General features: G+C 36.1%; 1 protein-coding gene and 2 long non-coding RNA genes across 5 annotated transcripts in view; 1 reads left to right on the top strand and 2 right to left on the bottom strand.

Annotated features, from left to right (window-relative positions):
* Positions 1-13,422, top strand: part of LOC129746989 (sodium-dependent nutrient amino acid transporter 1-like) — a 32,312-nt gene extending 18,890 nt beyond the window's left edge. For 2 of the 3 annotated variants that reach the window (XM_055740998.1, XM_055740996.1), the window contains exons 5-6: positions 11,383-12,011; positions 12,077-13,421. In XM_055740998.1, the coding sequence (XP_055596973.1) occupies positions 11,383-12,011; positions 12,077-12,336 (889 nt within the window). In that variant the 3' untranslated portion in view covers positions 12,337-13,421. Of the gene's footprint in view, positions 1-11,382; positions 12,012-12,076 lie in introns of all 3 variants that reach the window. The other variant, XM_055740997.1, reaches the window with a different exon arrangement.
* Positions 4,124-6,913, bottom strand: LOC129746994 (uncharacterized). Its single transcript, XR_008737428.1, has 4 exons — positions 4,964-6,913; positions 4,829-4,904; positions 4,671-4,742; positions 4,124-4,562 (listed from the first exon to the last, which is right to left on the bottom strand). It is a non-coding gene; the product is annotated as an uncharacterized LOC129746994 (long non-coding RNA).
* LOC129746995 (uncharacterized) lies at positions 8,303-9,500 on the bottom strand. The gene is made up of 4 exons (XR_008737429.1): positions 9,143-9,500; positions 9,008-9,083; positions 8,850-8,921; positions 8,303-8,741 (listed from the first exon to the last, which is right to left on the bottom strand). It is a non-coding gene; the product is annotated as an uncharacterized LOC129746995 (long non-coding RNA).
* Positions 13,423-17,788: the final 4,366 nt, after the last annotated feature.

The following is a 17,788-nucleotide window of genomic DNA, read 5'->3' on the forward strand; positions in this document are numbered from 1 at the left end:
TGCTATTTTCCAATTTTTTTTCTTGCAAAAAGTAGCGTTCGAAGAAGAGGTGCCAGGTGGTTTCGTCAAAAAATCAGAACACTGCGAAGAACAAAAAACAGGATTTTTCAGGTCACCAGTAGATTGGTGGAAATGAAATGCAGCTCTTCTTTGATTGCATAAATTAAGGCGAAATAGCGGTGCAGTATACGCCTTAATTTATGCAACAGAAGAGATTAGAAGTTAGGTGGTTTGTAGTTTATACAGAAAAACACCGTTCAAATATCATCTCAACCGAAGATTACCATTGGTTTAAGAGGTTAAACTGTTTTTATTATAAAATCAATTACAATTAATATCAGGACGGCTTCTAGAAAATCAGGAAACCGCTGGGAAGTTCGATTTGGAGAGCAAACTGAGTTAGCTCTCTGATTTCTCCTCAACACAATGCGCAACAGATTTTTCCGGAGAAGGGAATTCTCTTCATCAGCGGATGTGAATGCTCTCGCTCACTCTTATGTGTTGACAATCTCACTCTTGATTTCAGTGCGATTTATCTCCCCCCGCACAGATTGGGGGATCAGACGAAAAAAAATTACACTCTCTTTCACTGAACAAGCCGATCTGAGGAGTTTTGCCATCCATGCAAACAAACAAACAAACAAACAAACAAACAAACAAACAAACAAACAAACAAACAAACAAACAAACAAACAAACAAACAAACAAACAAACAAACAAACAAACAAACAAACAAACAAACAAACAAACAAACAAACAAACAAACAAACAAACAAACAAACAAACAAACAAACAAACAAACAAACAAACAAACAAACAAACAAACAAACAAACAAACAAACAAACAAACAAACAAACAAACAAACAAACAAACAAACAAACAAACAAACAAACAAACAAACAAACAAACAAACAAACAAACAAACAAACAAACAAACAAACAAACAAACAAACAAACAAACAAACAAACAAACAAACAAACAAACAAACAAACAAACAAACAAACAAACAAACAAACAAACAAACAAACAAACAAACAAACAAACAAACAAACAAACAAACAAACAAACAAACAAACAAACAAACAAACAAACAAACAAACAAACAAACAAACAAACAAACAAACAAACAAACAAACAAACAAACAAACAAACAAACAAACAAACAAACAAACAAACAAACAAACAAACAAACAAACAAACAAACAAACAAACAAACAAACAAACAAACAAACAAACAAACAAACAAACAAACAAACAAACAAACAAACAAACAAACAAACAAACAAACAAACAAACAAACAAACAAACAAACAAACAAACAAACAAACAAACAAACAAACAAACAAACAAACAAACAAACAAACAAACAAACAAACAAACAAACAAACAAACAAACAAACAAACAAACAAACAAACAAACAAACAAACAAACAAACAAACAAACAAACAAACAAACAAACAAACAAACAAACAAACAAACAAACAAACAAACAAACAAACAAACAAACAAACAAACAAACAAACAAACAAACAAACAAACAAACAAACAAACAAACAAACAAACAAACAAACAAACAAACAAACAAACAAACAAACAAACAAACAAACAAACAAACAAACAAACAAACAAACAAACAAACAAACAAACAAACAAACAAACAAACAAACAAACAAACAAACAAACAAACAAACAAACAAACAAACAAACAAACAAACAAACAAACAAACAAACAAACAAACAAACAAACAAACAAACAAACAAACAAACAAACAAACAAACAAACAAACAAACAAACAAACAAACAAACAAACAAACAAACAAACAAACAAACAAACAAACAAACAAACAAACAAACAAACAAACAAACAAACAAACAAACAAACAAACAAACAAACAAACAAACAAACAAACAAACAAACAAACAAACAAACAAACAAACAAACAAACAAACAAACAAACAAACAAACAAACAAACAAACAAACAAACAAACAAACAAACAAACAAACAAACAAACAAACAAACAAACAAACAAACAAACAAACAAACAAACAAACAAACAAACAAACAAACAAACAAACAAACAAACAAACAAACAAACAAACAAACAAACAAACAAACAAACAAACAAACAAACAAACAAACAAACAAACAAACAAACAAACAAACAAACAAACAAACAAACAAACAAACAAACAAACAAACAAACAAACAAACAAACAAACAAACAAACAAACAAACAAACAAACAAACAAACAAACAAACAAACAAACAAACAAACAAACAAACAAACAAACAAACAAACAAACAAACAAACAAACAAACAAACAAACAAACAAACAAACAAACAAACAAACAAACAAACAAACAAACAAACAAACAAACAAACAAACAAACAAACAAACAAACAAACAAACAAACAAACAAACAAACAAACAAACAAACAAACAAACAAACAAACAAACAAACAAACAAACAAACAAACAAACAAACAAACAAACAAACAAACAAACAAACAAACAAACAAACAAACAAACAAACAAACAAACAAACAAACAAACAAACAAACAAACAAACAAACAAACAAACAAACAAACAAACAAACAAACAAACAAACAAACAAACAAACAAACAAACAAACAAACAAACAAACAAACAAACAAACAAACAAACAAACAAACAAACAAACAAACAAACAAACAAACAAACAAACAAACAAACAAACAAACAAACAAACAAACAAACAAACAAACAAACAAACAAACAAACAAACAAACAAACAAACAAACAAACAAACAAACAAACAAACAAACAAACAAACAAACAAACAAACAAACAAACAAACAAACAAACAAACAAACAAACAAACAAACAAACAAACAAACAAACAAACAAACAAACAAACAAACAAACAAACAAACAAACAAACAAACAAACAAACAAACAAACAAACAAACAAACAAACAAACAAACAAACAAACAAACAAACAAACAAACAAACAAACAAACAAACAAACAAACAAACAAACAAACAAACAAACAAACAAACAAACAAACAAACAAACAAACAAACAAACAAACAAACAAACAAACAAACAAACAAACAAACAAACAAACAAACAAACAAACAAACAAACAAACAAACAAACAAACAAACAAACAAACAAACAAACAAACAAACAAACAAACAAACAAACAAACAAACAAACAAACAAACAAACAAACAAACAAACAAACAAACAAACAAACAAACAAACAAACAAACAAACAAACAAACAAACAAACAAACAAACAAACAAACAAACAAACAAACAAACAAACAAACAAACAAACAAACAAACAAACAAACAAACAAACAAACAAACAAACAAACAAACAAACAAACAAACAAACAAACAAACAAACAAACAAACAAACAAACAAACAAACAAACAAACAAACAAACAAACAAACAAACAAACAAACAAACAAACAAACAAACAAACAAACAAACAAACAAACAAACAAACAAACAAACAAACAAACAAACAAACAAACAAACAAACAAACAAACAAACAAACAAACAAACAAACAAACAAACAAACAAACAAACAAACAAACAAACAAACAAACAAACAAACAAACAAACAAACAAACAAACAAACAAACAAACAAACAAACAAACAAACAAACAAACAAACAAACAAACAAACAAACAAACAAACAAACAAACAAACAAACAAACAAACAAACAAACTGTAACTCGCGGACAGCTACACTCAGTGGGTGGGAACATGGGAAGGAGAGATTATGGTGGGACTCAGGGTCGTTACAGGGAAATTCACTACGTTACACCGTCTTCTGGAGTAACCTCACGCAAGGGATTCCAATTACAGCTAACATGTTTTTCAGAGGTGCCGAAACGGGTGGGTACCTCTCATGCTATCAACCAGAGTCGGAAATTCAAAATATGATAAACAACGCAAACTGTGAATCACTGAGCGGACCACCCTAGAGAGAGATTTGATAACCATTTTGGTTCGAAACTTTAACGATTCCCGGAAGTGTAAAGCGATTACGGATTTCTACAGTTACACAATTTTTGGATGCGATTACAATAATGCTTAAGTTTATTTTACGGATGGGCCCTGGCATGACGTCACACACTATTAATACTTGCGGCTTTGGTTCTTCCTCGGCGTTGGTTAATCGCCGCGCGGCTGCGATTCCTCTGTCGGCTTATTATTCACCGTCTCAACCAGTAACGGAGGCACCTGGCTGGAGACGATTGACATGCAAAATGCCGCCCCAATACTTGCCGGTTCTAGCATAGTTGGGAACGGCCGGAAATAAAGCATGCTGGTATGATTGTTGTTTGTTGACCTTTCGACACCAGCGTCGGGCTAAAAGATGTTGTTTTGATGCTGACCGGTCCAAGACGAGGTTATGTTCGAGTCGATGCCAAGTGCTTGCTCGACTCCGGTCTCGAACGGTGTTTTCTGTCCGGAACTGTTGGTTGCCTGGGGATAATTATGGTGTGGTTCGTAAGAACCAGCCAAACAGAAAAAGGCCCTTGTGGACCTACGCAAGGGTATTAAAAATAGTGTGCACGTCAATGTTTACATTGGTTTTGTTTTTACATGTGGTTCAGTCTTTTTAACAAATACATATTTTTAGATAACATTTTACCTTTTATCTGCAGTTTTACAATGTGCTTCGTTTTAATGTCGTTTTAACAGTTGTTTATGCCTTTGTCACTTTCTTTTAACACGTTACATGTAATATAAATGTGGTTTTAATTCTTTTGTCAAACGCATGTTCATTGAGTTTTCAGAACTATTACTAACCGTACTAACAAAGCAAATTTAACATAATTTAGCTTTACTTTTAACGTGTTGTGTTTGTTTTTCGCACTGTTTTTTGCTGTAATGTAAAGTAGATTTTAAGTAACGTTTTTACACTTCCTATTAGCTACGTTTTACTTTGAAAAACTCAAGTCGCGCACAACTGCTCCCTCAGGCGATCACGAACAGAAAGGACAGGAAGCGGATAGCCGCTAAAGCGCTAAGTGGAATTTTCTACATCCAACCAACACACATACATTTACGGTAACACAAACAATACTAGTGTGTTGTTTTCTGGGTGACCACACTTCCCCGCCTGGGCTCCGAAAACACACGACGCCTATGGATTTCCCCTGAGAAGACGATGTGAGATCTTGGGAAGGGATGGCAGTCGGTCAAGGTTTTGATCTGTTTGGATAACTGTTGTAGGGTTCACTTAATAGGACAGGGATAAGTCAATTTTGTGACAGAGTCACATTTACAAAAGTAACGAACGGTTACATTACCCCATCGTCCCTCTTCAAAATGAATGGTAATACATTCATTTTGTCTTGAGAGAGATGCATGCACCAGTCCATCTTACTATCTTTATTTTGATTGAACAAAATTAATAATCGAACTTTTGGAACGTTTATAATCACAATCCGCATAATTTCATGTCAGCATATGACAGAAACAGCTAATGATTTCGTTCAGTGTTTTCGCTGTCGTAGCGATCAGTCATGACAGTCTCTCATAAGAACTGTCAAGTGGGAACTCAAGTATTCATGAACAAGAGTCTAATAAGAAAATTTTCATAACAAGAGAATGAATTTTTGGTCGACCGGTCGAAAATAAACAAACTATCCGTGGCTGGTGGATTATCAAGGTAAGTCCTAATCTTCACAACATAAATCCTTCTAAGCGCTAATTGTGCAGATTTTTGCCTAATTCTAACGTTTTTCTAACTCTTTTCAGTTCTGGCTAAAACTGCGGAAGGAAATATCCGGAAATGGTGGAATACAACTCGACATGTCAGCTGGTAAGTTTTCATTGTTTATGTTTTGCTATGTTCTGCAACAAATCCGAAATGGATGCTATACATCAGCAAAGGAAAGTATTCAATTATAGTTTCTTCGTCGTTTCAGATCTTCACATCAACAATCACTCTAGGAAGGGACGGAAGGAAACCAACTCGGAAAACTTAAAAAGGTGAGTTTATGTATCGTGTTACCCAATGATCAGTAACTTTTTAGGTATTTTGTTTCAGGTATCCGGTTCGAAGTTCTTCAGCAGAGAAAACAACAGTGGCTTCGCCCGATGTCTCTGCTAACTTGTCCGGGATCGTCTGCAACTTAGCCATGACCATTTAGAGGACTTAAAATGGACTAAGTTTGACATTGTAGCCTGCAGAAAAAAGAGTTGGAATTATACATCTGCTCATTTTCCGACGACCTACAGGTACGGGAGCAAAATGTTTAAAAGAATAAGTATATTTTTAGTGTTTGATTATTATTTTTGTGTTTCTAGGAGCAAGAGTGTGAATATGTGTTTCTATTTGTGTTCCAAAATTCGGTGAATTTGTTATTGAATATCCGAAATTCCTATTGAAGCTTTGTTGACGCAGTTTTCACTACTGACGAAGTTTATTCCGTGCATTACTATTCCTTCATATTGTAAAAAACAAAGATGAGGCAAACTTTTCCAAGTGAGTTGGGAACTGCATACTGTACTGTTGCGTTAGACCAGATCTCCTACAGATCTTGATGCAAACGTCTTCGTTCGTATCAGGCTTTCTGCCGAGAGTTTGTATTGTGTATTGAGAGTTTGTAGTTGGACTGAATTCAATGAAAAATCTAGGAAGAGAATTTTGAAACTATGGAATTTGGTAGCATTCGGTTAAGGAGATACGTTAGTTAGTACTGATGTTATTCGAAGATTGCAATGTTGATAAAGTAATTCTAATTTGTTCAACTGCTACTCAGGAAAATTTTGAAAATTTTCATGAACTGTGGTAGTTAAAAGAGCTGATACGATTCTTAAAGTAGCATTAAATCTGGATTCTACAATCTATTTTCATTCCACTTGTGAAAAAACTGAAAATTGTCATTTCTGTAAGATCGTCAAAGATCTGGAATTCTCAAAATTATCCTACCACATCTAGATTTTCAAAGTTCGGGGTACAAACTGAAAGATTCGTTCTTGAGGGTTTTCAGCTAACAAATTAGAACAATTTCCAACTCCTTTGAGTATTTTGCTTCTAGTCAGAAATTTCATTTTCAAAATTAGTTTAAGTTTCAATTTCTTTGCTCCTAATACACATTGGGCAAAATCGGGAGAATTTAAGATTTGATAATCTTTTTCGACAAAATCTATAGGGTCGGATTTGAATTTTAGTAAGGGATTTGGACATTTTCCGGAACTACTTGCCCTTCCAAGTAGTTGCTTGCACACTTAGCATATGCTAGCTGGTTTGTTATTCACTTTGTAACTGTCGTCTTGGGGACTAAACTTGTAAAATTTTCCTCCAAATATCTGTACATTGTTTGGTAACCGAATATCACGATTCTTCGAAGTGCGCAACATTCTAATACGGCGTTTTCGAGAGAACCTCTGTAAATCTCGATAGTTTTTCTGATACTTTTGAGACAATCATCCAGATGTCTCCGTTTGGTAATTTTTTTAATTGTAATCGGAGCTCTCATGGTTATGCTTATAAAATGAGCCAGCAGATTTCCTTTTTAAATTTTGTTGCTTTCTACATCCGTTGTTATCGGTTCTAAAAAACAGAAAATAAATGTAAATATTAATAACATAAACTATAACATGTTCACACTGTTGTAAATAAACAAATTTTGCACCAATAGGGGATCAATTTAGTACACAATCATCCGTGAAATTTAGCTATGTTAGCTTTTTAATAAAAATTTTGCATTGCTATCTGTAGATGAACTGTTTTCACAATATGACCTAAAACTTTGTCCGGGATATTAAGCAGAGATCGTTCGGAGGACGATCAAGTTTCTATCAGGAACTGATTTTCATCCCTCTCCGGGGGATCGTGAAATGTAAACATAGCGAACTTTTTTCTTTTTTTTATGTGGGCGCCAGAATGTAACTCGCGGACAGCTACACTCAGTGGGTGGGAACATGGGAAGGAGAGATTATGGTGGGACTCAGGGTCGTTACAGGGAAATTCACTACGTTACACCGTCTTCTGGAGTAACCTCACGCAAGGGATTCCAATTACAGCTAACATGTTTTTCAGAGGTGCCGAAACGGGTGGGTACCTCTCATGCTATCAACCAGAGTCGGAAATTCAAAATATGATAAACAACGCAAACTGTGAATCACTGAGCGGACCACCCTAGAGAGAGATTTGATAACCATTTTGGTTCGAAACTTTAACGATTCCCGGAAGTGTAAAGCGATTACGGATTTCTACAGTTACACAATTTTTGGATGCGATTACAATAATGCTTAAGTTTATTTTACGGATGGGCCCTGGCATGACGTCACACACTATTAATACTTGCGGCTTTGGTTCTTCCTCGGCGTTGGTTAATCGCCGCGCGGCTGCGATTCCTCTGTCGGCTTATTATTCACCGTCTCAACCAGTAACGGAGGCACCTGGCTGGAGACGATTGACATGCAAAATGCCGCCCCAATACTTGCCGGTTCTAGCATAGTTGGGAACGGCCGGAAATAAAGCATGCTGGTATGATTGTTGTTTGTTGACCTTTCGACACCAGCGTCGGGCTAAAAGATGTTGTTTTGATGCTGACCGGTCCAAGACGAGGTTATGTTCGAGTCGATGCCAAGTGCTTGCTCGACTCCGGTCTCGAACGGTGTTTTCTGTCCGGAACTGTTGGTTGCCTGGGGATAATTATGGTGTGGTTCGTAAGAACCAGCCAAACAGAAAAAGGCCCTTGTGGACCTACGCAAGGGTATTAAAAATAGTGTGCACGTCAATGTTTACATTGGTTTTGTTTTTACATGTGGTTCAGTCTTTTTAACAAATACATATTTTTAGATAACATTTTACCTTTTATCTGCAGTTTTACAATGTGCTTCGTTTTAATGTCGTTTTAACAGTTGTTTATGCCTTTGTCACTTTCTTTTAACACGTTACATGTAATATAAATGTGGTTTTAATTCTTTTGTCAAACGCATGTTCATTGAGTTTTCAGAACTATTACTAACCGTACTAACAAAGCAAATTTAACATAATTTAGCTTTACTTTTAACGTGTTGTGTTTGTTTTTCGCACTGTTTTTTGCTGTAATGTAAAGTAGATTTTAAGTAACGTTTTTACACTTCCTATTAGCTACGTTTTACTTTGAAAAACTCAAGTCGCGCACAACTGCTCCCTCAGGCGATCACGAACAGAAAGGACAGGAAGCGGATAGCCGCTAAAGCGCTAAGTGGAATTTTCTACATCCAACCAACACACATACATTTACGGTAACACAAACAATACTAGTGTGTTGTTTTCTGGGTGACCACACTTCCCCGCCTGGGCTCCGAAAACACACGACGCCTATGGATTTCCCCTGAGAAGACGATGTGAGATCTTGGGAAGGGATGGCAGTCGGTCAAGGTTTTGATCTGTTTGGATAACTGTTGTAGGGTTCACTTAATAGGACAGGGATAAGTCAATTTTGTGACAGAGTCACATTTACAAAAGTAACGAACGGTTACAAAACAAACAAACAAACAAACAAACAAACAAACAAACAAACAAACAAACAAACAAACAAACAAACAAACAAACAAACAAACAAACAAACAAACAAACAAACAAACAAACAAACAAACAAACAAACAAACAAACAAACAAACAAACAAACAAACAAACAAACAAACAAACAAACAAACAAACAAACAAACAAACAAACAAACAAACAAACAAACAAACAAACAAACAAACAAACAAACAAACAAACAAACAAACAAACAAACAAACAAACAAACAAACAAACAAACAAACAAACAAACAAACAAACAAACAAACAAACAAACAAACATACAGAAATTGCTTTATATATATATATATAGATTACTCGCAAAATCAATTTTTTTTCGTACCGATCTTGAAGAGCAAGAATCCTTCTAGAATAACCTGTTTTAAAAGTGGAAAATTTCCAGCAAATTCTCCGAGCTATCAACAAAAAAGGCAAATTTCCTAGTAAATTAACAGATTTTTCTTGATTGTGTCGTCGCAGTATGTACTTATACTAGAGCAGGGCTGCCTTGACTCTACCTTCTTTAAATATTCCTTGGATTTTAAGATGAATTCCATACATTTGCTAACAATTCTTATAACTACTTTTTGGAGCCTTTCACCAACACAGTTAAAGAGGGCGGAATAGCCTACCTTGTCTATTTCAAAGTATTTTGGGCCAGACAATGCTTATCATTTGTTTATGTATTATGTGTATAGCACCAAACCGAATAACGACAGTAGGACTAGCGACGCTTTATTACTAGCGAGATTTCTGTCATTCGCAGGTTTGTTGTTCTTTTTTCAGTCCAGTAGGCGATTTCGATGTAGTACTCGAACATTGTTTATGTTATTTACTGTACATTTTCCTTAGGCCATCAATCGCATTCTCCAGGTCTCCTAGGAAACTTGCGGTGCGTCGTTATTATTTTCAACGTCGCGACGTATGCGACGTGTCGCTAGTAGGCAAAGCTGCTATGATTGCTAGCGCTCATATTTTGGATTTTTATTCTGCATGCATAATATATAAGGCATTTCCCCACTTGTCAAACGAACAGCTGATTTCTAATGTTTACATTTTGTCGGCATATCGTGGTTGGGTAAACATTACAACAACATTACGCATGTTCAATGACCAGATAGTAACGAAATAAATTGGCAATGCAATTTTAGTGGTTTTGCAAGCGCACCTTGGTGATGAGAACATAAATTCTTTATTTAATGATTTGTAAATTCATAACAAGTTAAGACATGAAGAAATGGTTATGATTTTAATGAAAGAAGTTTTTAAAAGAAAGCATTGATCAGTGCTTATCATCAAAGATCATAATGGCGACCAGTTGGTGTTTACATTTTTTCAAAACAAAAACAAAAAGCTACCCTACCACAATCTGTCTCAGGAAATACTCTATTAAGCCTAGTCCACACTAGGAGACGGTTCGTCTCGAGACGGTCTCAGCGTCTCCCATTTTCTTCGGGAGACACTGAGACCGTCTCAGGTTTCCAACAACAACAACAGACAACAAAGTTCGTTTCATAACAAAAATCGCAGTTCATGTTGCCTAGTGTGGACTAAGCTTCACTCCACAATGTTTTTGTTCGATATGGTTCCTGATCTTTATGTTACAAATGTCACAAAATATTTCAGAATGTATCATGTTTAGGGATAGTAGTATTTTAAATCAAAAGACATTTCAGTGATGATGGTATAAAATTCAACAGCATATTTGTTTGGTTTACTATTCTATTTTGGAAACTTTTTTTTATTTGAAACAATCAGTTGAAAAATTTGTGATTAAAGTGCTTGTGTAATAAAGTGATTTTTAATTTTAATTTTTTCTGTTATTTCTATCAGAGACGCCATGATAATATCCTGGCTGGATACCTTCACCTCGATCATCATTGGCTGTATCGTGTTCGGAGTGCTTGGAAATTTAGCCTACGTTACCAATAAAGACAACATCCAGGATGTCGTTCGGGAAGGTTCCGGCTTAGCTTTTATGGCCTATCCGGATGCAATCGCCAAGTTTGAATATTTGCCACAACTCTTCTCTGTGCTCTTCTTCCTGATGCTGTTCATCGTTGGAATTGGCAGCAATCTGGGCGTTTTGACGAGTATCATCACGGCAGTGCGGGATTTCTGCCCGAAGGTGTCCAACTGGAAGGTCGCTTGTACGATTTGCGTAATAGGGTTCTCGCTGAGTACGGTCTACGTTGCTCCTGGAGGATTAGACCTGTTGGATGTTTTCGATCTGTACGGAGCCAAGTATGTTACTTTGACGTTTGCTCTGTTTGAGCTTATCACCTTCGGCTGGATTTATGGAGTTGATCAGATCTGTCGGGATATTCACTTCATGTTGAATATCTCCACAAGTATGTTTTGGAGAATCTGTTGGGCCCTGGTAACACCGATTGTAGTAGCTGTGATTCTACTAGGATGCTTCATTTCTCACAAACCAGTCAACGTTCCCGTGGAATATAACGGTAACATAAACATAAAAATAGCCGTAGAAAATAATTCTAATGACTTTCCCTTATGCCTATTTAAGTTATCGGATGGTGTGTCTACGCCTTGGCAGCCATTCAACTTCCGTTGTGGGCACTTTACGCAATCTACAGGCAACAGTATGGTGGATTCTACCGGAAGCTGAGGAATGCTTTCCATCCCACCACAACTTGGGGACCGGAAAATGAAGTCACCCGGGAAATGTACAATTTTGCCAACGAGAAATATCGGGATCAGCAACAGTCGAGTGAAGATGACTCATCCAACTGCGGAACGCTCGTTTATAGAAAGATTTTCAAATAAGCCGACAAGAGTAGTTTGTTGAAAACTCGATTTATCGAAATCAGTGGTGATAAAATTGATGACATTTGATGTGGCTCTAAAGCGTGAAAACAATTTAGATTATTCGAATACTATGTATGTAGATAATTTGGGAAGGCAACCCATAACGATATAACAAAGTGTTATTAGTTTAAGATGATATTAATAAAGTGCTATTCATTTTATGGGTTTTAAAGTACGAGAATTTTTTTTCTTTTGTTTGAGGTGAATAAAATTATAGTTGAAAATTATTAGGGAAGTTCACATAAATTTACTTAGGCTATTGATTACTAATTTGAATACCTCTTAGATCGAATCGTTTTACTGGATATTGATCAAAGCCCAGAAAAAATTACTCAGATATAACTGAACAAATATATTACCAGTGTAAAACCTTAATGTAAGTGTAAGCAGTACAAAATATTCAATTTGAAAAAAACATTGTGAAAAAAATAACTTTGATCCTGTGATTCTTTCGTTCTTTTTGGAATTTAAGCTTTAAAGCTCTTATAGTCAACGAACTTCAGTTATAAGAAAGGCGAATCGTCAGCTTGGCTTTCAGGGACCCATTGTGCTTGAAGTCACTCTACTGCGCACTTGTCCGGTCAGTTACAGAACATGCTGCAATTCTTTGGCTCCCTATCAGTTATGTTGGTTTTTGCGAATCGAGCGTGTACAAAAGCGTTTTGTTAGATTCGCTCTACGACATCTACCCTGGCGTAATCCTGAAAACCTTCCCGCATATTCCGACCGGTGCCAGCTTCTGGGATTAGAAACATTGGAATGCCGCCGAAAAACTCAACAGGCATCATTCATCGCAAAAATACTAAATGGAGAAATTCAGTCACCAAACCTGCTAGGAATGATCAACTTCAATGCTCCTTCGAGGACTTTACGTCATCACTCTTTGCTATCGAATCGAACCCACCGAACATCCTACGGCCATAATGAACCAGTGAGTGCAATGATGCGTACGTTCCAGATTGCTGAGCATCTACATCAATTGGGGGAGCCATCTAGCCGATTCATCAACCGAGTACGCCAGTCTTCATTGTTTCGTGTTATCTAATTGTTTTGTATAGATCCTTAGTATAGAGTTCGATGAATAAAACTTTATAATAATAGAAATAATAATAATTAAGTTGTAGTTCTCCAAGTATCATTCTTCAAAGCTGTAAACTGTGTAAATCGCGAAAAATTTAGTTCTGATGAGAACATTTATAAACAATTTTTTGAGTAAACCCACTAAAGCACTGCAAATATTAATTTGGAGAAGCAGTGTCCTTTGATTGTTCTTTATGTTGTTCCTCGTGAAAAGTTCCATGAGTATGATTCAGAGAGAACACACATTAAATATTTTTAAACACAAAACAATAACAATAAATATTTCTTCTTAACTAAACAATAATAGTAAAAACTGTTGTTTAGTTTGACTCAAATGGTTTAAAAGGAACAGCGATGATTTTACTAATATTGAAATCGGTCGGCCGCCCAGAGCATTTGATCATCGATAATGACAAACAGTTAGTTTATAAACCATCGAGATGGAAAAAATATTCTTAAATAAAATCAACTAGACTAATAATCTAAAACTGTACGCTCTAGCTTACCGCTCTATTAAGGTTATTTTATTTACAAACATTTTGATGTTTTATTACTTCATTGAAAATAAGTACGTTCGGCCACACGCAATCAGTGGCTGTTTGTTACAGATATTTTGATAACAATCGTTGACTTCGTTCAATCACCTCAAACAACCATTCGCACATACATAGGTACATGACTTGTGTGATGAATGCTTCATAACCAGGTTCGCTGTACTTTTATAAATAATACATCAATTCAAAATTCATAAAATTTACAATTTTACATACTCAAGCATAATCTATCTTCTGAATAATCACCCGTTCATAAAAATTCCTTGATTGATCAAATTTTCCTATTTGGCAATTGGAACATATTTAACGCAGGATTGTTGTATTTTTATTTTATTTGGTAAGGATGTCTCGTTTTGGTAAAAGGGAACATAATTTTGCTTACATAGGTCTTTTTACGATTACAGTAGAATGTCGCTTATCTCAGGTAGTTGGGAAAAGGATCACCTCGGATGAGTAAAACTTTAGATTATAGGAAATACATAGACAAACTCTTTCCTTTTTGCTCTAACATATGAGTACAACACAAGGATTATGTATGGAAATGGTGGCTTGTATAAAGCGGAAGCTCGGATAATCGGAACTTAAAAAAAGCGGGATTCTACTGTAAATGCCTATATTTAGAGTACAAACATGTCGAATTGCTTTTTATTTTCGTATAACATAGCAAAATGATCAATGAGCCAGAACTTTGAGAAAGCATTGAATGATTTATGGTTTTTCCTGGTTTTTGCTTATCTACAATTCTCTGATTCGGATGACTATATGTTAAAACACATCGAGACCTTAAGAATTACCAGTTTTCCTAGGCAGAGTATTTTGAGGGTTGTACAGATCATCGTGTGCCTTGCCAGTTACCGCACTCTGTCAGGTCTCCTGTTTTTGGGATACCTTACATCTAGTCGGCCAGGAATGTTGCAGTATCCCAGATGTCAGCGAAAAGACGGTGCAACATTTGTGCTGACAAGACAGGGTCGGCTTTTCGCATTTCAGCAGGAGTGCAATCGATCCCAGGCGCTTTGTTGGATTTCATGGCTTTGATTCTCACTTCTATTTTAGCCGGCGAGGGCTCTTCCGAGTTGACGCCATCAATGCAACTTACTTGGCCATCGCTATTCGTGACTCGAAAGAGTTGTTCGAAGTGCTCAGTCTGTCGTTTGAACTGATCTGTTCGATCGGTCAATAACTGACCTGTTCGGTCTTTCAGCGGCATTCTGCATTAGTTCTTGCACCACTAAGGCGGCAAGAAACGTCATAAAGAAATCGAATATCCTCATTGGCGGCGGCTCTTTCTCCCTCTTCGGCTAGGGAGTTTTTCCAGGATCTCTTGTCTCGTCTACACGCTCGTGGCTGCTTTGGCTGACCCGATACATGCCTGCTCAATTCCAACTTTTTCTTTTCTCCGATCTTCGCCTATATTCTAGGTTTCATCTGACAGCCATTCACTTCTTCTTCCACAAACTTTACCGAGAGTACCATGGCTAGTCGTGATAAAGGCATTCTTGATTCCACACCACTGTTCTTCGACTGCTTCATCTGTCGGCAATTCCGATGCTTGGGACTCTAACTGTTCAACGTATGCCCTTTTCACCTATGGATTCTCCAACCGGCGGACGTCGTATCGACACCTGATTTTCTTCTCGCGGCGTTGGACACGCGCAACTCTCAGTCGTATCTCGCCAAGGACGAGGTAATGGTCAGATGCAATGTCTGCGCTTCTTTTGTTGCGGACATCAAGAAGGTTCCTTCTCCATTTTCGTCTGATGCAGATGTGGTCATTTTGATTTTCTGTTCGGCCATCTCGGGATATCTAAGTGACCTTGTGTGCTGGTCGATGGAGGAAGAGCGATCCATCCTTCACCAATAGCGTTGTTGCCACAAATTTCTACAAACATCATCTGTCCTAGGCCATGGCGCCCCATGATACGCTCAAAGTCCTGATTGTCGGTGCTAATTTTTGTTACTGTTAATGAAGTCACCTTAGTGGATTTGAATGTTACCCTTCGGAGTTTTTTCAACCACGCTGTTCAGTTGACTGTAAAACAGTTTTTTCTCCTGCAAATCGGCAACGTCAGTTGGCGCATAACACTGGACCATTGCAAAATTTCTAACCCATGTTCTGAATCTGGCTACGATTACTCTTTCTTTGATCGTTTCCCTTCTAATTAGGGCCGCATGGGTCTGCCTGCTTAACAAGAAACCAACTCCATCCTCCTACACAAAGAACATTTTATCGTAGACTAAATTCTTTTTTCAAAAAAAAAAAAAAAACAGCAAACGTTGTCACCAAAACTTTCAAGCTCGAGTTCAACGTGATCTCAAATCCAGACCAAAATCGTTTTGGAAACATGATAAAAGTCAACGGAATGAACCTGGTCTGCCAAGTCAGCATTTGGACCAATATGCGTTCCGTTGGTTGATTTGTAAAAAATAAATAAATTACCAAACTCCTCGTTCCCGAGTAGTGTGTTTTTCTCGTTTGCCCGAGTAGAGCAGTACTTACCCAGACTGAGTCTTGTGTTCTCCTGTGTTAGGCCAACAACTTCACTCAGTCCCAAAAATATAAGCTTGAGGCAGCTAGCTTCTCTAGCCACCTTAACATGTTGGGCAAGGGTTAAAACGTTCCAAGTTGCAATTCGTGTCCGCGTTTTCATGCTTAAAAATCATCAGCAAAGGTCCAGGTCGGTCGTTTTTAAAATTGTCAAAACTTTCTTCTACAATTTTTTTTTCAAATTTTCAACAGATGAATCAAGAATAACTAACTATTTTAGATGAGGCAATTGGCGTTGAGGACCAAACATACGGAAAAAGGGTGCGAAACATGTATAAAACCACTTATGTCTCTCATCAAAAATCAAGATTTTTCTTAAAATTTACTGTGTAAACGTGAATAATAACGTGTCTTTAAGCTATTTGAATAGACCACATCATTTTCTGGTATTTTATAGTATTTCAAAGTTTTAAAAGGGGTTTTTATGAAATTTCTCTTAAGCACTGAGGAGATTTGTGCAGACCTGTCCGGAGGTCTGCAACCCGGAAGCAACACCGGTGAGCAACCCGACCTCGAACTACCGAGGAAACTATGCGCTACCCGGCTAGCACGCTTGCTGGCCGACTGACTGACCGACTGATTCGCTCCACGCTTGTGACGAATGACGCGGTATCGGGTTAATCCATTCACACATCCCCCTCCTATCCCAAACAAAATGATTTAATATTATTAAAAAAGAAACTGTTTTGAAATCGTTTCTTTTTATTAAGTTTAAAAAATGCAAATCGACAATAAGTTTGTTTTTGTTTTAGGAAACTCGTCTAATTGGCATTTGCCATGCATCCTATTGATGGACTGATGTGAAATAGGTACAAACAACTTGCGCTACAATTCGTGGCCGATGCTTTCGTATCTCATTTCCACCTCTCTTTCAATTTCCGTTGAACGAAATCATCCTAAACACTTCGATGAAATTAGATCTCTATTTGATCATCGACTAGCTAAGCGACAATTACTCAAAAAATTGCGAACTATGAAAAACTCAAATAGATATTTTATTACACTATGCAAGCAAGTTGGGTTGTAGTGGTTTTAAGCTTAGTCACACGTTTGTTTCTATATTGCATATTTTTTTTTGTTTGCGTTCCACAGATTTGATACACGGTTAACATACACTCAGAAAAATACTATTATGTATGCCATAAGATTCTCTTATGAAGTGGCGCCATAAGAAAAATTAATGAAATTCATAAGATTGTCTTATGACGCGAATGAATTCTGAAGATGA

The sequence above is a fragment of the Uranotaenia lowii genome, chromosome 2, assembly GCF_029784155.1.
Source record: "Uranotaenia lowii strain MFRU-FL chromosome 2, ASM2978415v1, whole genome shotgun sequence".
Lineage (NCBI taxonomy): Eukaryota > Metazoa > Arthropoda > Insecta > Diptera > Culicidae > Uranotaenia > Uranotaenia lowii.